Consider the following 24681-nt stretch of genomic DNA (forward strand, 5'->3'; position numbering starts at 1 on the left):
TAAGCAAACCAGATATGATTGAAATCTCAACTCCGGTAAACTAGTATCTCCTATTGTTGTTTCTTTCCATGAGCCCTTCTTTTGTCATAATTTATGGTCATTTACTCCCCCATTTACATAAAATGTAAGGATAATTATTCATAATCGCGCCTCAAGCTTTTGCTTTCCTCGTGGAAGCATTCTTACTGACATTTTTATATTATTTAGAAGGCCAAAAGATTTTTTCCCACCCAAGGTATAGTAAACTCCTAACTCCCACCCTCTAACTTTCAAAAACTCAAACACCCACCTATAATTTGGAAAACTAACACTTACCCTCCAAAATTAAGTTAAGGTTAAGGACAAAATAATCATTTAACAATTATATTTAACATTTATATCATTTTACCTCCTTAATTTGAAAAACTAACAATTTCTCCCAAAATTAAGTTTTGAAAAGTGACATTTTCCCCCCAACCTAGGGTTTCCAATTTCATCAGTGAATTTTCGACCAACGATTGTCGATCTCTCTCCCTCATGGTGTCATCTCTCCTTCTGGTGTTCAATATTAGATCGACGATATCTGAATTCAATAGAATCGAGACATCTAAATGAAGAGTCGAAACTCTTCATCTAGATCTTCATCGTCCAGACAAAGTCGACTTCATCTGGATGACGACGACTGTCCAGATGAGAAAATCAGTCTCTTTTGGATTGTCGTCGTGGTTCAAACAAAGTTGACTTTGTCTGGACGAAGAAGATCTAGACGAAGAGTTTCAACTCTTCGTCTAGATTCTATCGAATCCAAATATTATCGATCTGATATTGAGCACTGGAGGGAGAGACGACATCGAGAGGGAGAGAGATCGGCCATCATTGGTCGAAAATTCACCGACGAAATTAGAAACCCTAGGTAGGGGGGAAATGTCACTTTTCAAAACTTAATTTAAGGGAAATTGTTAATTTTTCAAATTAAGGGACTAAAATGATATAAACTTTAAATATTATTGTTAAATAATGATTTTGCCCTTAACCTTTACTTAATTTTGGAGGATATGTGTTAGTTTTCCAAATCATAGGTGGGTGTTGGGTTTTTAAAAGTTGGAGGGTGGGAGTTTGGAAATTTACTATGCCTTGGGTTTTGGCCTATTTAGAATTCGTTAGAGTTCTTGAAATTGTGGCATCGAGAATTTTGATGCTGCAGAGCTGGCCAGTTAAAGCAAGAGTAAAAGCAAAGCAGGCCTAGACCTTATTAAGGCAAAAGGCATGAATGTCGAATAACAAGAAGACATAATGTGTATCAGCGAAAGCCATAATTATACCCAACCCAAAAAAAAAAAAAAAAAAAACAGTTTAAACCAAAATATGTCCTGGCAAAGTCAAATCCAAGTGATAACGACTTCTGACTCCATAGCCGCAAGCGTTCAAAGCTTTTTCCTGAAACTGTTTTCAGAAAATAAAAAATTCAAATTTTGCATATTTTCTTGGGAAAGATTAGTTAAATGTACAAGATGCATGTTTTTCAAATGTTTCATATCTCATACCGTGAATGGAACCATCCAGTGCACTTCTTCAGGAGTGATCTCGTGCCTATTGCTTCTGGTTCTAGCTTTTTAATGAACACATCTTTCAGGTCATAGGCCGTAATGGCGACGGCTTCAACATGCTTCAGCGTTTGAATGGTTCTGGTTGAGATTGGCAGGGTGGATGAGTGAGGCTGAGCTTGAATCCAGCTGACAAGTTCTTCCCCGATGATATCGCCTTCTCCCATAAGAACATTTTTGCCATTGCTGCTATCATCTGTGTCAGCCCTGGAGGAGGTGTATGTCCATAACTTTCCCTGCAGCACAAAGAGAATTTCACTGATGGGTTCCCCCTCCCGGATGACGAGAGTTCGGTCACCATAGAAAGCTGGCTTCATACGATTACACAGCACCTTCAACCGTGATTCTTGCCATTTTCCCAACTCTTTTACCTTGATATGCACGCATTCAAGAACAAGAATAAGAACACAAACAACGTATAACCACCACTTGAATATTTTGCCATAACATCAATAAGATTTTCTATGCTTTATGACTAATACTAATTATACTTTGATTTAATACAATTAAATAAATGAATAGTTTAATAAAAGTTTATTGATAGTTTTCATGTGATCAATAAAGATAGTTCTATATACTTCATGGTGTGGGTGACTAGTTCGGTGTAGATATTTGAGTTATTGAACCTTTGGTTAAATCTCTCTTCCCAAAATTTTGACATAGTTTCACCCATTAAAAGTATAAACTAGTACAAATTTAGTTTGGCTTGAAAAAATTGAGTTTAACTCAATTTAAGAGAAATCAAGTTCGAATTCAACTATAATATTGAGTAGAGCTCAGTTCAGTACTATAATTAAACTAAAATTGACCAAAACGATATTGTTTTAATAAGACCAAAATAATGTCACTTTAGCCAATTTGAATCGAGTTTTTCCAAGCCAAACAAATCTTGGCAAGCTGATCACCCCTCAAGACTCTCCTAGCTCAAGCTCAATAATATAAAATCTTTAAGCTCAAGCTCAAAATCGAGTTTGTCTATAAAACAAACTCATTTTAGACTCGTCCAAGTTAAACTAACAAATGAGCTCAAGCCAACTCAATTTGAGTCCACCATTATCGGATTATGGGGATATATATTGCTTCGTGTGCGGATTAATATTTCATAATGGAGCAAACATTTGGAGACTACAGAAGTAAAGGTACTCACTTTCTTCAACCTTCCTAAGCGTTCTTCCATCTTAATGTTGTTGACGATATCCTCAGGTCTTTCACTTGCAGATTGCAGATAAGTCTGTTTCACAGGATCCATCATTCTTCTTAGAAAAAAATAATAAATTCAAATGTGCTTAATCTTAAGCAAATTGAGATAGATAGAACATGTACCAACCTGCATATTTCCAATTAAAAACACAAACAGCAGGGTGGAATAGATGATTACAGAAATCACATATATATTTTCCAGGGGAAAGGTACTTGGTTGGAGATTTTGACCGAAACAACTGCAAAAAAAGAGTAAATAAATAATGTGTTCCACATATCAGTAAAGTGGAAAGATAGGCACAAACCTGAGAACTTGCAGACCCCATCGTAAACAGAACAAATATTTCTTCAGAAATGGCTTCATTTCCACAATTCTATATTCAAGAGCATCATTGAATATTCCAAAATCTGTGATATTTGCTGTTTTATGACAACTTAGCTTCTCTAAATTATGATTACCACAAACGAAAGTGCTATATTTCAATGTATTCTTGGAAATGTATTCGTCCCTCCAACAAACAAGAATCCTGTCGATGGCAAAACAATACCAGATTGCTCCAAATACCTGAATTCAGAACCAGAAAGTCAGAATTAATTAATCTACAAAAAATAAGTGTTGGGCGGTACAAGAGCCAGTTGCAACAACTCCATCCAAGAGTCCATTGGAATGATTCCTTTAAGAGTTCATCAGAGTAAACGTTTAACTTGAAGGTCTAACCAGTGACCCGTTACAACAACTCCAAACTTGAGTTTGTAGGAGTGACCGATTAACTTAGTTCAACCAGTTACTCCTTCAAATGGATGGAAAATCACAGCCCTTGTAGCTTTTTGGGATGGGAGAGGCCAAATAGCACCTATCGATTAGAATTGACAATTTGAATTTGAATTAAAACTTACATGACCTCCATGCAAGTAAAGGAAAAGATTGAACACAGCTTTTGCCCATTTGGCTCTGGCGATAAACCCTGTCTGTTTGGAGGCATTTCTGATAGTTATCGAGAGTCCGATAACTAGAAGCATATATCCGAAAAGAAACAAGTTCGTTGTAGTCACAAAGATCTTGTCCGTTGTTCCCCTTGTCAAATCCGGAAGTATAGTCTGCAAACAAGTTCAAACAATCAAAACATGAAAGAAATTACAGACTAATAAGCAAAATGGTGAAAGATTTGAGCTTACCAACGTCATTAACAAGACTGGTACTTGAGTAAACATGAAATGTTCAATCCCCTTCTCTTTCCTAATAGTCCCCAGGAAGATTTTTCCGATTTCATTTGGAACATATAGCAGCATGTAAGTATTGAAAAAGGCAACCACAGCAAATGTGGCATACAATTCATTGTTGATTTCCAGGCAATTATGCTGGGAATTGATCACATAAGCATAGTAATGCAAAGGATGCACGAAGATGACGATCATATAAGCAGTGAGAAAAGCCCCGTATCCCCAAGGACTATCCAGGTCGAAAGTTTTTACTGCAACTTTCAGATAATGACGCAGGTGTTGCCAAATTCCTCGAGGATCATCACCTGCAATTTTAATTTCTTCTTTCTCACCGTCCTCAATACTCAAGGCCTGAAGCTGAGTCTCCGACCTGCACATTAATACAAAGTAGTTTAAAAACAGCTGAACCCACTACTTCCACTAACTTGCTAAAACTTACTATGTAGACTCACTTACATGATGAACAAGGCCAAAGTCTCTGGATTTCGATCTGCAAATTTGTCTGGAAAATAATGGTGGATTCTTCACCAATATTAATAACCAACCAGATGGAAACCTGGAAGGCATCAGATCCTAATAGTTGCTTTAATTTTTCCATCTGCAATATTCTTTTCTACTCCATAATTGGAGTCAGAGGACTGGAATTTTTTTTAAATTCGGTTAACACTATATGTACAAACAGATTAATGTGTCATCATGTGATTGCATAATCTAATCATCCATTAAAAGAATTCGGTAGTGGCTGGCGTGTTGATGAGTTAAAGGAATAATAAGTGATGATATAATAATTGGCCAGTGATGAGAATTCAGTATTCCACTGGAAAAAGGAAGGTAGTATTGAAGCAGAGGTAGGCCATATTGAGATAAAGTTGACAGGGAGACAATTATATATCATTTCTGGTACAGAACACGAGCATCATGAGAATGGATAAGTCTTTGATAAGTCAATTTTTATATTGTAAGGTGCAAGTGTAGAAGAATATTTAATGAAAAAGATACAGTAAAAGGTAAGTGATAACGCCTTCCCATGATATTGATTTTTTACTGCAATAAGCTTTGAGTTCATACAACAACTCAATTATGAAATAACTTTTGCATATACAAACTAATTTACATGACTCTGTTTCTTTTTCAATTATACAACAACACAAGAATACATACAGCCTAAAGACAGTTTACCTATTGTTCTTCAGCTGTGAAATCGGGTTCGGCTGGCTTCTGAAGCAGTATGGGTGGTACCCTCTCCGGAATCCTTGCCTTCCGAGTACTATTTCGCCGAATTGCACGAAGTGCATTAGCAGCAAATCTTGAGGCATAAATGGTGGCTCCTAAACCTGGTGAATTTCCACTAGCCTTAGACAGGGCATCTTGCAAACGATCCTCTTCTGCACGTAGAGACTCTTCTAGCTTCTTTTTACTATAGCGGCGCCAAGCTGCTTGTATGAAACAAGCTGCCCAAGTCCTCCACTGCTGTGAATAAAACCTAAAAGTATGACGCAACTGCTTACTGTGAAGCCGCCTGAATTGAGAGGCAGCAAACTTCAAGTCATCAGCCTTTAAAGCAAAGGCTTCAACTTCCGCCTAAGAAGCACGGAAACGCACAGCAGTGTGAGTTTCCATGAATCCGAAACGTTTCGGTTTCCGAAACGGCCGAAACTGGTATGAAACGTTTCGGGTCCGTTTCGGAAATTTTAACGTTTCGGGCCGTTTCGGAAATTTTAAATAAAAAGGAAACGCGTTTCTTTACCAGAAACAGTTTCCTATGCTCCGTTTTTTTCCGTTGCAGAAAAGAGAAGAATTTTTGTCTTCTTGTTTTGAAACACCTGTCTTCTGATTTAAGCCTTTTATTATTTTTAGAGGCCAAGTGCCCACCGGAAGGAAGATTCTGAGGCGGGCTTCTTACTTCTTGGTACACTTACCTTCCTCCAGGAATTATTAGTAACTCCCCTTTCATCCAAAGCCACTGCTCAATCTTCCTTTTCTGATTGATTGAAAAAGGAAACACAAGCAAAAACTTTTGAGGCACAAGAAGCAAATATGGAATTGGGTAAAATTTCATGTGATTCTAAAAATAAATAACAAAAATAGTTTCTTATACGGAATAGTCTTCTGGGCGTCTTCTCTTCTTTGCTGTCAATCTCCTGGGCGTCTTCTTCCTCTCTGAACAGTGGCTGGAAGAAAGAAAACTCTGTGAAAAAAGTGTGCGTTCCTCTAGGTCGGTTCGTCCTGATGTCACAGAGTTTTCTGGAACTGGGTCCTGATGTCACAGAGTTTTCCAGGAACGGAAACTGCTGAGACTGGAACTTTTTGGCTGTGACATTAGGACGAACGACCCAGAGGAAGTGTGCGTTTTATTGTATTTTTTATAAAAATTTTATATTTATAAAAAAAAACCCTATATTTTTTATATTTACACGTTTCCTCACATTTCTGTTTCTTATTTTTTTAAGAAAATATGTTTCCACGTTTCCGTTTCAACGTTTCGACGTTTTCGTTTCCGTGCTACTTAGACTTCCGCAAGAGCTCTAACAGTTCTAGTCGAGATGGGGAGATTAGAAGAGGAATGAGGATCCAGAGCCCACGTGAGAAGTTCTTCGCCACAGAAATCACCAGCCCCAAGATATTCAGAGTTAAAGAAACCAGTTCTTCCGCCATTGGTAGTTATAGTCAATAGCTTGCCTCGCATGATGAAGAGCATTTCGTCAACAGGGTCACCCTCTCGAACAATGTAGCTTTCTTCTGTATACAGCACTGGCTTGAGACAGTCACACATTGCATCCAAAAGTTGTTCATCCATTTTTTCAAACATTGGCACCTTAAACACATCCCACAAGAGGAATACAAGTTAAGAAAGAGAGGGTAAATGGTGAAAACAAACTTTAGAACAAAATAGGAACTCACTCTCATAAGCAAAGCTAAGCAGAGATGACGCTTTATGTCCCTTCTAAGATCCTTGGGAAGATTACAGAGCAGATACTCTTCATCAACACCTCTGGTTTCTTGCCATTTGTATTGCTCATAACGCCTTATTCGCTCCCTCAGAGTATCAGGGAGCAATCGATGGGCCATCCACTGCTCTGCATCACGTCTTTTCACTCTCATCTCCTCTAATCTTGTAGTTGTGGACTGCAAGTATGTCTGTTTCACAGCATCAAAATCTATATTAATGGGCCTATTTCTGAAACTCAAGTCTCGTGCACAACTTTGGAAAACCAACTCAAACTTGAAGACATAATTTAAGATATATTGTTGTATGAATGATATGTTGACATTTAGGAGCACCACTACAATGCTCCAAAAGAGACGACCACAATTCAATTCAAGCCTTTGATATTAACGTCAATCTATTCTTCATCTAGTTTTTTTATCCAGACTTGAATTTTCGTATTTTTTAACTACCAATATAATATTATAATGACATTAAATAACATTATAACAACACTAGACAATACAACAATATGAAATTATATCATTAAACAATCTATTAATATGAAATCACGAGTGTAAATTGAATCTTTTATAATGGTTTCTCTTGCTAATTTTATTATTCAATTACAAATACCTTTTCTGCTAAATAATTTTTTTTATGTTAGAAAGATTTCTTCCCTTATTAAAAGCCTGAGTGAAAAAAGAGAGATTATTGTTATGTATTTTCTCTTTCTGTATGAGTTATATGTAGAAAAATAAGTTACTGTTATGGTTTTTTTATTTAAAGTTTGAGATAAATAATATATATGTATACACGGTTAAGAAAAAGGGTAAAAAATTCAATCTCAAATAACCACTAGTGTATTTGTCCAAAATTTATTTTCACGCCTTTATCTACATCAATTAAATTAGTTTTTGGCTACAAATTCTACATGTATATGTAACTTCATTCAAAACTCAACCTATCTGTGGTAAGCATAGACTTCTGTACATACATACATGAAAGTAATAGTACAGCCATTCGTCTAACGTTAAATGGCACTATCAATTGTTACTAATTAACCATTCTTCCCTTCAAGTATCTTGGAGGTTTAAAGATCTTGGCATATGCAAACAAAGGAATGAACCACAAAAGATGATGCAATATTTCTGATCATTACCACCCAATTTATTACTCATTTTAAGTACATAGTTATTTAAGAGATAATGTGTCTAATCATTTTCTGTTTTTCTTTTTTAATTTCATGCTCAACAATTTTCTGCATAGAAACATATATTTATTAATGAAACAAATACTTGAGATAGGATAAAGGTTATATTAGGTCAATCAAATGAATCGTTAGGCCCTGTTCATAAAAAATTTTAAAACTGATCTTATATATATATATATATATATATATATATATATATATATATATATATATATATATATATATATATATATATATATGTATGTATGTATGTATGTATTTATAGTTTTTATATGACAAACCCCATGATTACAACATGTGTCGAGTCTTTGCATCCACTTTTTTTGTGCAGTTTATACGATAAACTTATCCCTACAACATTTCAAGCTAAGGTAAGAGCTTCTCGCTATAAAAATAATTCAAAACGACATTCAACATTCACTTACGGGATGAACAACGTGAAAGTCGAAGATCAATGATTATTATAAAGTAAAGTATGTTGCATGCTAAGTCGAAGACTTAGACAAAGGGTAGAAACCAAACATTGGAAGAAGAAGAACTACTTTAATTTGATATGTTTGTTGCTTTTTGCAAGAACCCTCTAACTCAAAGATCAATAGAAATCATTTTTTAACTCAAAGCAGTTACCATGTTTTGCCTTTACTATTATCGTAGTTTTAGACATAGCAATTCCTGGTAGGGCTGAATCTGGCTCAGCCTCAGCTCGGTATTTGGCTCAAATTCATCCACTAATCTCATAATCTCTGAAAATACCGTTATAGGCTTAGAATGGCAAAATGTATCATGTATTTCTGTTTGAAAAACTTTTCTGCATTATATCCTGACACGTAATATAATATCGTTTATAGGCCTCCGACCTTTATATTATTACATGTCAAAATACATCTTAATTAAAGCCAAAAAATCATAAAATAAACCTGTAATCAGGCCTCCGACCGTATCATATACATAACAAAAATTTGCATATTCATTCATTTCAAAAAATAATGAGAAGAGTTTAATTAGGCCTCTGGCCCTTCAACATTTCATAAGTTTCTCAAAAAAAAAAAACAATATATATATATATATATATATATATGTGTGTGTGTGTGTGTGTGTGTGTGGATGTGTGCAATGAGGACACTTACTAAGGATGTTACACCATGGCACAACCCAACGAAACACTATCCAACACGATCTGGAGAATGTCCTGGAGAGGAAAATTTATAAGGGTGAGCTAAAGGCTTAGTGAGTAGGAAATTTAAATCCTTAAGAATATTAAATGCATGTCAAACAAATAATAATATGTCATAATATCAGCCACACACACAATTTTTAAGTTTTAAGGGGAGATTAACAACCCAGCTATGACATACCATACCTTAATCCAACACCATGCTAATTATGTTTAAGACCACATGCTCCTCATGTACATTAACTTGAAATGTTTATCACACAATATCATCACACAAGTTAATTGTCATAAGAATGAAATTAACAATACTACTTTTATCTTATAGGAACATATCAATCATTCACGAATTTCCACTTCCAACTCAATAACCATTGCAATGTATCAATCAATTTATAGGTTTCCTTACATATCAAGACTCTGAAATAATTACTCATAGATATCATACAGTTACAATATAAAGATATACATAAAAAATATCATATAAAAGAAAATTTGTCATACCCAAAGGATGTCCCCACGTTGGCAGAGCAAGAGTAAAACAACTGTCATACCCGGTATACTAAAATCTCACACAGACAGAGCACTCAAATCTGTCATACTTGGCATGAAATAAGGCACAAGCAGAGCTCTAAAGTCTGTCATACCTGACATAATATCGCACAAACAGAGCACCTAAATATGTCGTATCCGGCATAAATATCACACAGGCAAAGCACTAATTGCATAATAGGTAATAACCAGAAACATCTGAATGATATAAATTTCCTATCACTATATATATAAATAAATGACTTGATATTATGAATTTTTTAGGACAATAACTATCAATAAACGCCACAACCACCATAAGCAAATGTCAATTACACATAAGACTTAATTAAACACTTCTAACTCAACCATAACATAAACAACAATTTAATCAATTTCCAAGACTTTCACTTGGTCACCAAGCTAAATTTTAAAGTCACTGTAGTCATTAGTTACACACACAAAATAACTTAACTAAGTATTCTGAATCCACATAATAATATAACTTTTACTCTATAGTCACTCATAACCTAAATCCATAACGTACATAAAGAAAACTATTATTTCTCTTGATTTTATAAGAGATTTCCATCAAAATCTATATTATCATTTTCAATGATTCACAATAGATTAAATACTATAAAATTTTATAAGACTATAAATATTAATTTCATAAAGATTATAGATAAAAGTTTATTCTCACTCACTGATTTGAGTTGTCTTTAAACCAGTGTTGAAATCTCTTGTTATTTTTCCTTCTTCTTCACCTAATTAAACCAATTTGAAACAACATGGTTAAAATTTTAGAAATCCTTAAATTGAACAATAATATCAAACCCTAAAACTTTTGAACAAAATGAAATACCTTGTTCTCTTTTCCTATAAATTCATTTTCTCTTCCTTCCCCTTTCTCCCTCTTTCTTTCTTTTCTTCTTCTTTCTTTTCTTTTCTTTCTTCCCTTCTCTCCCTTTCTTTCTCTCTTTTCTCTCGTCTGCGTCTTTGCTTCTTTTCATTGAAGAATGAAAAGAAAAACAAAGGCTAATGGCTTTATTAATATTTATTGGAAAGTTTCATTTAAACTCATACTTACACAAAATTTCACATAGCCCCTCCAAAGTTTCTGATAACTAATATTTGGGTATTTCAAGACTAGTATCTTTTATTACTGTTTCTTTCCATGAGCCCTTCTTTTGTCATAATTTGTGGTCATTTACTCCCCCCTTTACATAAAATGTAAGGATAATTATTCATAATTTTCTTTCATCGTGGAAGCATACTTACTGACACTTTTATATTATTTAGAAGGCCAAAAGACTTGTTCCCACCTAAGGTATAGTGAATTCTCAAACTCTCACTCTCTAACTTTCAAAAACTAAAACATCCACCCATGATTTGGAAAACTAACACCTACCCTCTAAAATTAAGTTAAGATTAAAGGCAAAATCATCATTTAACAATTATATTTAACATTTATATTATTTTACCCCCTTAATTTGAAAAACTAACAATTTCTCCCAAAATTAAGTTTTAAAAAGTAACATTTTCGCCTCTACCTAGGGTTTCCAATTTTGTCGACGAATTTTTGACCAACGATTGTCAATCTCTCTCCCTCCCAGTGTTGTCTCTCCTTCTGGTGCTTAATATCAGACCGACGATATCCGAATTCAACATAATCCAAACATCCAAATGAAGAGTCGAAACTCATTGTCTAGATCTTCATCGTCTAGACAAAGTCAGCTTCGTTTGGATGACGATGACTGTCCAGATGAGAAAATCGATCTCTTTTGGATCATCATTGTGGTCTAGACGAAGCTGACTTCGTCTGGACAATAAAAATCCAGATGAAGAGTTTTGACTCTTCGTATGGATTTCATTTGGATTCTATCGAATCCAGATATCGTTGATCCGATGTTGAGCACTAAAGGAGAGACGACATCGGGAAGGAGAGAAATCGGCCATCGTTGTCTAAAAATTTATTGACAAAATTGGGAACCCTATATAGGGGGAAAAACGTCACTTTTAAAACTTAATTTGGGAAAAATTATTAATTTTCAAATTAAGAGGTTAAAATTATATAAACTTTACATATTATTATTAAATAAAGATTTTGCCCCTAACTTTAACTTAATTTTGGAGATAGATGTTAGTTTTTTAAATCTTGAGTATATGTTTAAGCTTTTAAAAGTTGGAGGGTGGGAGTTTGGGAATTCACTATACTTGGGTGGGAATCCCTTGGCCAATTTAGAATTCGTTAGTTCTTGAAATTGTGGCATCGAGAATTTTGATGCCGCAGAGCTGGCCAGTTAAAGCAAGAGTAAAAGAAAAGCAGGCCTAGACCTTATAAGGCAAAAGGCACGAATGTTGAATAACAAGAAGACAAAATGTGTATCAGCGAAAGCCATAATTATACACAACCCAAAAAAAAAAAAAAAGGAACAGTTTAAACCAAAATATGTCCCGGCAAAGTCAAATCCAAGTGAGGACGACTCCCGACTCCATAGCCGTAAGCGTTCAAAGCTTTTTCCTGAAACTGTTTCCAGAAAATAAAAAATTCAAATTTTGCATATTTTCTTGGGAAAGATTAGTTAAATGTACAAGATGCATGTTTTTCAAATGTTTCGTATCTCATACCGTGAATGGAAACATCCGGTGCACTTCTTCAGGAGTGATCTCGTGCTTATTGCTGGTGGTTCTAGCTTATTAATGAACACATCTTTCAGGTCATAGGCCGTAATGGCGACGGCTTCAACATGCTTCAGCGTTTGAATGGTTCTGGTTGAGATTGGCAGGGTGGATGAGTGAGGCTGAGCTTGAATCCAGCTGACAAGTTCTTCCCCGATGATATCGCCTTCTCCCATAAGAACATTTTTGTCATTGCTGCGATCATCTGTGTCAGCCCTGGAGGAGGTGTATGTCCATAACTTTCCTTGCAGCACAAAGACAATTTCACTGATGGGTTCCCCCTCCCGGATGACGAGAGTTCGGTCACCATAGAAAGCTGGCTTCATACGATTACACAGCACCTTCAACAATGATTCTTCCCATTTTCCCAGCTCTTTTACCTTGATATGCACGCATTCAAGAACAAGAATAAGAATACAAACAACGTACAACCACCGCTTGAATATTTTGCCATAACATCAATAAGATTTTCTATGTTTTATGACTAATACTAATTATACTTTGATTTAATACAATTAAATAAATGAATAGTTTAATAAAAGTTTATTGATAGTTTTCATGTAATCAATAAAGATAGTTCTATATACTTCATGGTGTGGGTGACTAGTTCGGTGTGGATTTTTGAGTTATTGAACTTTTGATTACATCTCTCTTCCCAAAATTTTGACATCGTTTTACCCAAAAGCATAAACCAGTATAAGTTTAGTTTGGTTTGAAAAAATTGAGTTTAGTTCAATTTAAGAGAAATCAAGTTCAAATTCAACCATAATATTGAGTAGAGCTTAGGTTAGTAATATAATTAAACTAAAATTGACCGAAACGATACCATTTTAATATGGTCAAAATAATGTTACTTTAGCTAATTTGAATCGAGCTTTTCCAAGCCAAATAGATCTTAGCAAGCCGAACACCCCTTAAGACTCCCCAAGCTCAAGCTCAATAATATAAAATCTTTAAGCTCGAGCTTGAAATTGAGTTTGCCTAAAGCAAACTCGTTTTAGACTCTTTCAAGCTAAGCTAACAAATGAGTTCAAGCCAACTCAATTTGAGTCTACCACTATCGGATTATGGGATATACATTGCTTCATGTGTGGGTTAATATTGCATAATGGAGCAAACATTTGGAGACTACAGAAGTAGAGGCACTCACTTTCTTCAACCTTTCTAAGCGTTCTTCCATCTTCATGTTGTTGACGATATCCTCAGGTCTTTCACTTGCAGATTGCAGATAAGTCTGTTTCACAGGATCCATCATTCGTCTTAGAAAAAAATAATATATTCAAATGTGCTTAATCTTAAGCATATTGAGATAGATAGAACATGTACCAACCTGCATATTTCCAATTAAAAACACAAACAGCAGGGTGGAATAGATGATTACAGAAATCACATATATATTTTCCAGGGGAAAGGTACTTGGTCGGAGATTTTGACCGAAACAACTGCCAAAAAAGAGTAAATAAATAATGTGTTCCACATATCAGTAAAGTGGAAAGATAGGCACAAACCTGAGAACTTGCAGACCCCATCGGAAACAGAACAAATATTTCTTCAGAAATGACTTCATTCCCACAATTCTATATTCGAGACCATCATTGAATATTCCAAAATGTGTGATATTTGCTGTTTTATGACAACTTAGCTTCTCTAAATCATGATTACCACAAACGAAAGTGCTAAATTTCAATGTATTCTTGGAATTATATTCGTCCCTCCAACAAACAAGAATCCTGTCGATAGCAAAACAATACCAGGTAGCTCCAAATACCTGAATTCAGAACCAGAAAGTCAGAATTAATTAATCTACAACAAATAAGTGTTGGGTGGTACAAGAGCCAGTTGCAACAACTCCATCTAAGAGTCCATTGGAATGACTCCTTTAAGAGTATCGGATTAAACGTTTAATTTGAAGGTCTAACCATTGACCCGTTACAACAACTCCAGACTTGAGTTTGTAGGAGCGACCGATTAACTTAGTTCAACCAGTTACTCCTTCAAATGGATGGAAAATCAAAGCCCTTGTAGCTTTTTGGGATGGGAGAGGCCAAATAGCACCTATCGATTAGAATTGACTATTTGAATTTGAATTAAAACTTACATGACCTCCATGCAAGTAAAGCAAAAGATTGAACACAGCTTTTGCCCATTTGGCTTTGGCGATAAACCCTGTCTGCTTGGAGGCATTTCTGATAGTTATCGAGAGTCCAATAACTAGAAGCATATATCCGAAAAGAAACAAGTTCGTTGTAGTCAGAAAGATCTTGTCCGTCGTTCCCCTTGTCAAATCCGGAAGTATAGTCTGCAAACAAGTTCAAACAATCAAAACATGAAAGAAATTACAGACTAATAAGCAAAATGGTGAAAGATTTGAGCTTACCAACGTCATTAACAAGACGGGTACTTGAGTAAACATGAAATGTTCAATCCCCTTCTCTTTCCTAATAGTCCCCAGGAAGATTTTGCGGATTACATTTGGAACATATAGCAGCATGTAAGCATTGAAAATGGCAACCACAGCAAAGGTGGCATACAATTCATTGTTGATTTCCAGGCAATTATGCTGGGAATCGATCACATAAGCGTAGTAATGCAAAGGATGCACGAAGATGACGATCATATAAGCAGTGAGAAAAGCCCCGTATCCCCAAGGACTATCCAGGTCAAAAAAATTTATTGCAACTTTCAGATAACGACGCAGGTGTTGCCAAATTCCTCGAGGATCATCATCTGCAATTATAATTTCTTCTTTCTCACCGTCCTCAATACTCACGGCCTGAAGTTGAGTCTCTGACCTGCACAGTAATACAAAGTAGTTTGAAGACAGCTGAACCCACAACTTTCACTAACTTGCTAAAACTTACTATGTAGACTCACATGATGAACAAGGCCAAAGTCTCTGGATTTCAATCTGCAAATTTGTGTTAGGATTGGGGTATTTGTCCTCAATCCAATGATGAATCTTTATTATAAATATATGTTTTAGGTTTTAAACGAGAAAAGAAGAAAAAACATTAGAGTTTTGTATGTAGGCAACCATCTTGACTGATTGTGAAAAATCTCTGATGGCTCAAACAGCCGAAAAATCAGAAGTCTTAAACTACACAAAATGTTTAATAATATTTTGGTTAACGAAATAATTTTAATTTATTATATTTTTGTGTTTTAGATCAATTAGAGGTTACGTTTTTAACAAAATGATATCAGAACATTCAATCCAATAAAAAAGATAGATGATGATCGAAAAAATGAAGAGTCACCAGAAAACGTTTACAGAGGAGACTGACTTGAAGAAGAATCATCATACGAAAAAATGAATTGATAGCTACATATTAGAAAAGTGTCAAAAAAAAAAGGAGAAGAAGAAAATGAAAACAAAAGAAGAAGAAGGAGAAGAAAATGAAACGCCGGCAAAAGCGTGAAGAAAAAAAAAAATTATAGAAGACAGAAGGGAGAAAACGCAGAAAAGGAAGAAGAAGAGAAAAAGAAAAGAGAAAGGGGAGAGAGAAGAAAAGGGAACTAAGAAAGAAATAGACAAGGAGAAGGAAGAAAATTAAAAAAAAAAGGGTGGGGGCAGTGGCTGCTGCTTTGCTGGGAAAGGGAGCTGTGGTTTGCAGAAAAATAGTAGAAAAGACAGGGGGTTGGTTTATTGGGAAGAGAAAAAGAAAAGATGTAGACCTTTTGGAAAAAATGAGAGGTGAAGACGAAGTAAGCAGAGGGGGGTTGGGGGGGCGCATAGATAGATAAAAAATAATAATAACGATAAAATAGAAAAACAGAAAAAATTAATATATAAATACCCATATTAAAAATGTGATGGTTTTACAGAAAAAGAAAATATTAAGATTATGATATTTATTTTTAATTTAATAATTAATTTTTATTATAAATATATATTTTGAGTTAAAAAATATATATATTAAAATTTTGTATATAAACATCTATTTTTGATTGATTATAGGAGGTCTTTATTGTCTTAAACAGTCAAAAAATATGAGATTTTAAACTTTTTAAAATATTTGATTTATTTTTATAATATTTTAATTAATAAAATAATTTTAATTTTTTATTTTTTTATTTTTTTATTTTAGATGAACGAGGAACTAGGTTCCTAACAATTTGTCTGGAAAATAATGGTGGATTCTTCACCAATATTAATTACTAACCAGATGGAAGCCTGGAAGGCATCAGATCCTAATAGTTGCTTTAATTTTTCCATCTGTAATATTCATTTCTACTCCATAGTTGGAGTCAGAGGACTGGAATTGATTTTAAATTCGATTAATTTAATCATCTATTAAGAGAATTCGGTAGTGGCTGACGTCTTGATGAGTTAAAGGAATAATAAAGTGATGATGTAATAATTGGCCAGTGATGAGATTTAAGTATTCCACTGGAAAAAATATTGAAGCAGAGGTAGGCCATAGTGAGATAAAGTTGACAGGGAGACAAACAAATATCATTTCTGGCACAGAACACGAGCATCACGTGAATGGATAAGTCTTTGATAAGTCAATTTTTATATTGTGGGGTGCAAGTGTAGAAGAATATTTAATGAAAAAGTTTGGTTTGATTTTTGTTGAAGTGTATTTTAATAATTTTTTTTTTTTATTAATAATAAAAAATTATAATAATCTTTTATTATCAATACTGATATAGTAAATAATATAAGTGATAATCTGATTACCACATTCACCTTAGACATTTAAAGATTATCAAATTAATCTTAATTTTATTATAATTATAATATTATTTATTAATTTTTTGAGATAAAAATAAATTTATTTTTAAATAATATAATAAAAAATATTTAAAAATAATTATATTCAAAAGTATTTAAGTAAAATAATTTATTAATAATCTTTTATTATCTTTAACCAAACACAATAATTATTTATACTTATCAAATTTTATCAAATATAGTACTCATTTATACCCAATAATCTATCTTCAAGATAATTTTTCTATTTTGATAATAAAACATTACTCAAATTAAACACCCGTAAAAGGTAAGTGAGAATGCCTTCCCATGATATTGATTTTTTACTGCAATAAGCTTTGAGTTCATACAACAACTCAATTATGAAATAACTTTTGTATATACAAACTAATTTAGATGACTCTTTTTCTTTTTCAATTATACAACAACACAAGAATACATACAGCTAAAGACAGTTTACCTATTGTTCATCAGCTGTGAAATCGGGTTCGGCTGGCTTCTGAAGCAGTATGGGTGGTACCCTCTCCTGAATCCTTGCCTTCCGAGTACTATTTCGCCGAATTGCACGAAGTGCATTAGCAGCAAATCTTGAGGCATAAATGGTGGCTCCTAAACTTGGTGAATTTCCACTAGCCTTAGACAGGGCATCTTGCAAACGATCTTCTTCTGCACGTAGAGATTCTTCAAGCTTCTTTTTACTATAGCGGCGCCAAGCTGCTTGTATGAAACAAGCTGCCCAAGTCCTCCACTGCTGTGAATAAAACCTAAAAGTATGACGCAACTGCTTACTGTGAAGCCGCCTGAATTGAGAGGCAACAAACTTCAAGTCATCAGCCTTTAAAGCAAAGGCTTCAACTTCCGCAAGAGCTCTAACAGTTCTAGTCGAGATGGGGAGATTAGAAGAGGAATGAGGATCCAGAGCCCACGTGAGAAGTTCTTCGCCACAGAAATCACCAGCCCCAAGATATTCAGAGTTAAAGAAACCAGTTCTTCCGCCATTGGTAGTTATAGTCAATAGCTTGCCTCGCATGATGAAGAGCATTTCGTCAACAGGGTCACCCTCTCGAACAATGTAGCTTTCTTCTGTATACAGCACTGGCTTGAGACAGTCACACATTGCATCCAAAAGTTGTTCATCCATTTTTTCAAACATTGGCACCTTAAACACATCCCACAAGAGGAATACAAGTTAAGAAAGAGAGGGTAAATGGTGAAAACAAACTTTAGAACAAAATAGGAACTCACTCTCATAAGCAAAGCTAAGCAGAGATGACGCTTTATGTCCCTTCTAAGATCCTTGGGAAGATTACAGAGCAGATACTCTTCATCAACACCTCTGGTTTCTTGCCATTTGTATTGCTCATAACGCCTTATTCGCTCCCTCAGAGTATCAGGGAGCAATCGATGGGCCATCCACTGTTCTGCATCACGTCTTTTCACTCTCATCTCCTCTAATCTTGTAGTTGTGGACTGCAAGTATGTCTGTTTCACAGCATCAAAATCTATATTAATGGGCCTATTTCTGAAACTCAAGTCTCATGCACAATTTTGGAAAACCAACTCAAACTTGAAGACATAAAGTAAGTTATATTATTGTGTGAATGATGTGTGATACTTGACATTTAGGAACACCACTATAATGCTCCAAATGTGCCAAACCTCTGAATACAGCATTTATGGGCACCGGCCTACCTGCATATTTCCGATGAGAAATGAAAATAGAACCAAGCCTGATATGGAAATGAAGACTGCAAAGCAGATTTCCCAGATAAAAGTACTTGTTTCAAGGTTTTGACCAAGAGAACTGCAAAAAAGGAGAAAGTTCACAGATAAACTTGAAGAAGAAAACTGTAATATATCAGAACACAGCAAGCACATGCATCCATTAAAAGAATAAGAACAGAAATACATTACAAGGAAAAATATAAACATGCATCAGAAGACAGTAGTGCTGCATTAATAATACCAGGACTCTACAAACCTAAATTAACAAGACAATAATTATAAAAATCATTCAGCAGATACCTTTCCAAAGCATCAACCATCCTAAGTAGCAAACTAGCAAACAAAGATTACTGATGTCATCATCAATCAAGATGTTCAAATCCCACCTTAGCAAAAATATAAACATGATAAACTGAATAAGTAAATATCCTATGCGTGCAGACCTCAGATTTTGCAGGCCCCACCAGAAACAGTAAAAGAACTTCTTTGGAAAATATGTTGACTCCACAATACCAGATTGAAGAGCATCCAGGAATATTCCAAAATTAAATAGTGTTGCATTTGGTGTTTGTATAGGACAAGAAGCCCTTAGTAATGCACTATTTCCTTCACCATCACCACAATACAAAAAGCACCCAGTATGACCCTGACAGGCTTGTTTCCAGCAAGTTGTTTCTCTTTCTATAGAAAACAAGTACCAAAAGGCTCCAATTATCTGTACAAAAATCTTAAAAGTTAGAAATCAGAAAATTCAACCAAAAGTGACAATCACAATTCCTATCGCAACATAATGTAACCAGATGAGTACTGAGTATGAGAGATAAACGTTCTTTGCTCACATAAAATGGTAAGTTCTAACGCAGATTCCTTGCTAGGAAAATCCCAAACAGCCAAAATTAACTAAAAGCTATTCAAACTTCTAAAAACTCAGCATCCCACTACTGATAAGCAATCGAAACTTGATCACCAGCCAACAAAGCTATTTAGGTCTACTAACATTACACAGAATGCAACCTCACCTCAAGTAAACACTACAGTATTTGTCCAAAATTTATTTTAACCCCTTTTGTCTCCATCAATTAAATTATTTTTGGCAGCACATTTTACCATTTAGGTCTTCTGAACATTACACAAAATGCATCCTCACCTCAAGTAACCACAAGTGTATTTGTCCAAAATTTATTTTAACGCCTTTATCTACATCAATTAAATTAGTTTTTCACTACAAATTTTTCATGTATATGTAACTTCTTTCAAAACTCAACCTATCTGTGGTAAGCATAGACTTCTGCACATACATGCATGAAAGTAATAGTACAGCCATTCTTCTAACCTTAAATAGCATTATCAGTTGTAACCAATTAACCATTCTTCCCTCCAAGTATCTTCGAGGTTTAAAGATCTTGGCATGTGCAAACAAGGGAATGAACCAACAAAGATGATTCAATATTTCTACCGCTTGGTTTTAGCAAAGATAATGCAACATAACTATAGGTAACTATTTAAGATAAAATGACAACAATTGTGCAAATAAAACTTACATGGCTAGCAAGCATGTAAAGAAATAGATTAAATGCAGCACCGGCCCATGCAGTTTCAGTGAGTATGCCAGAAGTCCTTGTAACTTCCTTGTACAACGGATATATTCGAATAAACCTAGGCAAATATTGAATAAAAACAACAAATTTCAACAAGTTCTTTGTATTCAGAGCTTCTGATCCTCCCAGTCTTGGAATGATAATTAAAATCACCACCTGCACACATAGAACTAAGTCAGAAGTCCACAAATTGATTTCAAAGAAAACTGGCATCCACTGGAAAAGGACATAAGCATGGAAAAGTGATGATGACAACAACTCCGGGAGCAAAGAATATTTTCAAATAAATCACAAGCTTAGATACTACATTCCTGCTAAGATGAAAAATACACTCAATGTGGGAGTTCAGAATCTAGCATGCCCAGTAATAGATTAAAAAGTCTCTCACAATAAGAAATTGACAAAAAAATAAAAACATAAAAAAATTAAATAGTCCAGCAAAAGCAGGGAAAATATTTCAATCTCCTGGATGACAACAAATGTAACAAGCATGATAAGCTAAGCTCCCTGTTTGGAATGCAAAAAAATAATTGCATACTATATATCAAGACATTACTTCTACTAAACTGAGTTGCAATTAAAAAAGAAACTATTAAACAGCATTAGGCACCACAAAGAAATTTTTTTAGGACATAAAGAAACCCCTTTACCTGTGGGAGTGGAAGGACAGCAAGAATGTCAATTAAGAAATATGATGATAGATACTTCTTTGCTATTAGCCAAGTATCTTCAACCAAAATACCTCTTCCAAATACCCGAGAAGGGGGAGCAATAAAACCAGTGCGAAACTGAAAAATTATATGAAGTAAATAGAAGATATCTGTGAATGACCGCAACACACTTGCCGTAGTCTCCATCTTTCGGTCCAGGGTCAGGCACTTCTTACCACCATTAACCACAGGAACATAAAAGAACAAAGGATCCAATGAGATGGCAACCATACATGACAACACAAATATCTTATTCCACCTCTCAAGGAATGGCCCTTGTGGGTCAAGAACCTTCTTCTCAGATCCCAAGCCTTTATTCACAAAATTATTAAACGAGTAGGATCTCAATGTTTCTCTAAACCCCTTAAACCTCTCAGACCCAGATTCTAAACCTCTTTGGAACTTCTCCGAAAATGAGTTAACAGTAATTCGGAATTTCTCAGATCGCATTCCATAATTCCCAGAATACTGCCCCTCTGGACTTTTATCTGAATCCCAATCATTAAACCTGAACAACACATAACATAATCAAGTATAAAGTCGATCTATATGCACCCACCTAAGAAACCATTGAATAGAAGCATAACAAAGTGATAAACCACCAGAAAATCCTAATAATAACTTGTTTAAAATTGTGCAATCACAAAATTAGTAAACTAACCTCACTAACTTCCCTGAGCGGTAACTCATAACTATAGCTTATTCACAATGCAATATCCAAACAACAACAAAAAAATATAAGCCCAGTCCACCACTTCAAGCACCGCGAACTTCCCAATATCTCACCTGATTCAAAATTTATAAAAGAAAATAGTCAAAAATACAAAGCAGAACTCCAAGTACAACCCAAGATAGAATCAACATTAAAGAGTAAACTTTTAAGTAAAAAATGAACCTTTTCTGAAATCAATAAACACTTTTTTCTTCTTCAAAGAACAACAACGAAATAGATACTGAAACACAGCAAGTTTCAGAGATGAACAAATTCGAAATGGAAAAAAAATACAATAATAACAAAAATAGAAAGAAAAAGTAGACATGCCTGAGTGGTGGGTGATTCAGTGGGCCTGTGAAATTGAGAGAGAGGGAAGTTTCGAGGAAGAGGGCTTGAGGGGGGCCAGAGAGTAATGTATTGAACAATTAAAATTACCAACTGTTTCTTTACTTTGGTCAAGAGATTGTGACTGTGTAATGGAGCAGAGAGTCACAAGGAAGATGACAGACACCCGCAGCTGCCAAAAGTTTCTTGTGAGTGGTAGGGTCCCACTTATGACTTTTCAAGTAAACGGTGCCGTTCTTATCTCAGAAAAATGAGAGGGAAAGTTGCAAGAAGTTACGCATATGAATAAAATTAATAATTATAACAAAAAAAAATATTTACAAATACTAAAATAAATTTACCATCTTTCACGTCTTTTAAAAACAAAATAGTCAAATTAATAAAAATTAAAATGGATAATATTTATTTATTTTAAAATAATTTATTATGGATAAACCGTAATAATAACAACAAAAATTTCATTTATAAAAATGACATAAAATATTTTTTACAAATTTCTCGACTAAAAGATAAGAGATGAAAATATTAAATTTATATGTAGTTATTATCTTTTTTGTTATACATTTTTTAACAAATAGTATTATAAAACTATTATTTTCCTTGTTACTTGTATTTTATAATAAAAAATTATAATACTAATTAAAGTGATATTAAGAATGAAAGTCTTAATTAATATAAACTTATTCTAAACAACATCGTAAATGACCTTACCAATTTTTTTTTTTTCAAATGATTTTAAAGAGAGGTCCAAAAGTATTTACCCTTTTACATACTAAAAATGGTAAATTTGTATGTTATATTTCACCTGAGTCATTTTTATATTTTTTGAATTTTGGTGTCCTCGATTTCCAATAGGGGAAGACTGTGTGACGTGGCGGCCATTTATTGGTTTAATTGGATAAGTAAGATATTTACTCAACCGGGGATTTTGTCCTCGTGATGGCAGCGCAAAACGCGGCGAATACTGACTAGTGTACGGCGTCCACAGCGACGAAAGTCAAACTGCCTGCCCAGATCGTATTTTCGGTTGACTTCTACACCGAAACCCTACGATTATTTTATTTATAAGCTAAATTGCCCTCTTATAAATACGGGGTATTAATTAAGAATAAATTACATTTTTTTCACCGAGGCTTCGGCCTAACATGAATAACATTTTTTTATTTAAAATTAATTTTGTTAATAAAAAAATCTTATATCAGTGTTAAAAAAATAAAATTATTATTTGTTTTTCAAAATTATAATATAATCTCGAATTAATAAAAAATTTAAAAATCTTTTAAATATTTAAATTTGCATAAGAATCTTTTTTTTTTTAATTTTACTTTCAGCCTTTTATTCATCATATTCATGCGGGATTCCATCACTTCCCTTTCTTCAATAACCCACCTCATAATCCCAAAAGTTAATTCACCCTCTATTTTGTCCCACCATCTTATCTCCTCTCTTTCATGGTGATCTTTGATCCCTCAAACCCTCTCTCTTGTTACCATTGAAGTTGTCATTGACAACTTCTTTTGATCAAGTCATTGATGTCTTGATCAAATGAAGAAATCGTTGACAATAACTTAGATGCAACAAAATAGACGGTTTTAGGGTTTTGAAAAATAACAACAATAGTGAAATTGTGGTTGTAATAAAAGAGGTTGTAAACAACTGAGGTTTTCAAGATTTTAAACCTTTAAAATGGTCAAATTATCCTCTTTTAAGCATTTAAATGAGATTTGCAAAAAATTATTTTTCATTTCTTTCTCAAAATATCTTATGGTGAAATTACTATTATACTTTTACGTCGTTAGTTTTTTTATTTTTACAAAATTTGATTTTTGGTAATAAAGTATTATTTATATCATCTAAATGGGGAAAATTGTTTTTAGCTCAAACATAGCGTGGAAACTTGTTATTTATGTTATAGTAGGTATTCTAAAGTCAATCATTAAGATTATTTTATAATTTTATTCTAATAATATATCTTATTTTAATAATGATAAATTGGTATTTCTTCATCAATTTCTACATGTGTATGTATGACGTATATACTTAAATTGATAAAACCATAATGAAGGGATCAATATGTAGTTTATTCATGAGACCTCTATAGGCACGAACAATGGTCAATCTAAAAACATTCATACCCTTAACATTTTTATGACCGAATACACAAATAATGTAATACGGTTATCATTGTATTAAACAATCACACCAAAAGGTTCAAGTTTCAAACACTATTTGCCTTTTAACTTGTCAAACTATGACTTAGGTTATTCTATTTAAGTTTAAAAAAATGATTTTTTTTTAATTCGAATATATCAATAATTTTGAGAGGTTGAATTGATGATATTGT

At 34.0% G+C, this 24681-nt stretch overlaps 3 protein-coding genes and 1 long non-coding RNA gene across 6 annotated transcripts; all 4 read right to left on the reverse strand.

Annotated features, from left to right (window-relative positions):
* Positions 1-1205: 1205 nt before the first annotated feature.
* LOC123197893 (cyclic nucleotide-gated ion channel 1-like) lies at positions 1206-4732 on the reverse strand. Of its 2 annotated transcripts, XM_044612395.1 has the most exons (8): positions 4461-4732; positions 3960-4374; positions 3681-3881; positions 3089-3348; positions 2911-3022; positions 2731-2814; positions 1524-1954; positions 1206-1422 (listed from the first exon to the last, which is right to left on the reverse strand). In XM_044612395.1, coding segments are annotated over exons 1-8 (1524 nt in total). In that variant the 5' UTR covers positions 4463-4732; the 3' UTR covers positions 1206-1403. The 2 variants fall into 2 exon arrangements, with proteins under 2 accessions (XP_044468330.1, XP_044468329.1); XM_044612394.1 differs by lacking the exon at positions 4461-4732 and having other exon boundaries at positions 3960-4405.
* A 280-nt stretch (positions 4733-5012) lies between these two features.
* Positions 5013-15902, reverse strand: LOC123197894 (cyclic nucleotide-gated ion channel 1-like). 2 transcript variants are annotated; one of them, XM_044612397.1, is made up of 8 exons: positions 15402-15902; positions 14905-15319; positions 14626-14826; positions 14036-14295; positions 13858-13969; positions 6906-7142; positions 6523-6819; positions 5013-5585 (listed from the first exon to the last, which is right to left on the reverse strand). In XM_044612397.1, coding segments are annotated over exons 1-8 (1926 nt in total). In that variant the 5' UTR covers positions 15404-15902; the 3' UTR covers positions 5013-5183. The 2 variants fall into 2 exon arrangements, with proteins under 2 accessions (XP_044468332.1, XP_044468331.1); XM_044612396.1 differs by lacking the exons at positions 5013-5585; positions 6523-6819; positions 6906-7142 and adding exons at positions 12161-12375; positions 12477-12907; positions 13678-13761 and having other exon boundaries at positions 15402-15898.
* LOC123197895 lies at positions 9002-10759 on the reverse strand. The gene is made up of 4 exons (XR_006497940.1): positions 10711-10759; positions 10553-10612; positions 9819-9961; positions 9002-9332 (listed from the first exon to the last, which is right to left on the reverse strand). It is a non-coding gene; the product is annotated as an uncharacterized LOC123197895 (long non-coding RNA).
* A 1632-nt stretch (positions 15903-17534) lies between the features above and the next one.
* On the reverse strand, positions 17535-22304 carry LOC123198006 (cyclic nucleotide-gated ion channel 1-like). Its single transcript, XM_044612575.1, has 8 exons — positions 22173-22304; positions 21939-22063; positions 21218-21785; positions 20511-20723; positions 19413-19684; positions 18937-19048; positions 18490-18726; positions 17535-18403 (listed from the first exon to the last, which is right to left on the reverse strand). The coding sequence occupies exons 2-8, from the start codon at positions 21965-21967 to the stop codon at positions 17705-17707; spliced, it is 2130 nt and encodes a 709-aa protein (XP_044468510.1). The 5' UTR covers positions 21968-22063; positions 22173-22304; the 3' UTR covers positions 17535-17704.
* Positions 22305-24681: the final 2377 nt, after the last annotated feature.

This window comes from Mangifera indica, chromosome 15, assembly GCF_011075055.1.
Source record: "Mangifera indica cultivar Alphonso chromosome 15, CATAS_Mindica_2.1, whole genome shotgun sequence".
NCBI classification, from domain to species: Eukaryota; Viridiplantae; Streptophyta; class Magnoliopsida; order Sapindales; family Anacardiaceae; genus Mangifera; species Mangifera indica.

Coding starts and splice junctions, on each gene's coding strand:
- LOC123197893 (XM_044612394.1), bottom strand. CDS start 4,382: ATGTGCAGGTCGGAGACTCAGCTTCAGGCCTTGAGTATTGAGGACGGT. Junction 3,349..3,680: donor TTTACTTGCATGGAGGTCAT/GTAAGTTTTAAT, acceptor TTCTGAATTCAG/GTATTTGGAGCAATCTGGTA. Junction 3,023..3,088: donor TGGGGTCTGCAAGTTCTCAG/GTTTGTGCCTAT, acceptor CTTTTTTTGCAG/TTGTTTCGGTCAAAATCTCC.
- LOC123197894 (XM_044612397.1), bottom strand. Junction 14,827..14,904: donor CCGTCTTGTTAATGACGTTG/GTAAGCTCAAAT, acceptor ACTTGTTTGCAG/ACTATACTTCCGGATTTGAC. Junction 13,970..14,035: donor TGGGGTCTGCAAGTTCTCAG/GTTTGTGCCTAT, acceptor CTTTTTTGGCAG/TTGTTTCGGTCAAAATCTCC.
- LOC123198006 (XM_044612575.1), bottom strand. CDS start 21,967: ATGAGTTACCGCTCAGGGAAGTTAGTGAG. Junction 20,724..21,217: donor CTGTCCTTCCACTCCCACAG/GTAAAGGGGTTT, acceptor CTATGTGTGCAG/GTGGTGATTTTAATTATCAT. Junction 19,685..20,510: donor TTTACATGCTTGCTAGCCAT/GTAAGTTTTATT, acceptor ATTTTTGTACAG/ATAATTGGAGCCTTTTGGTA.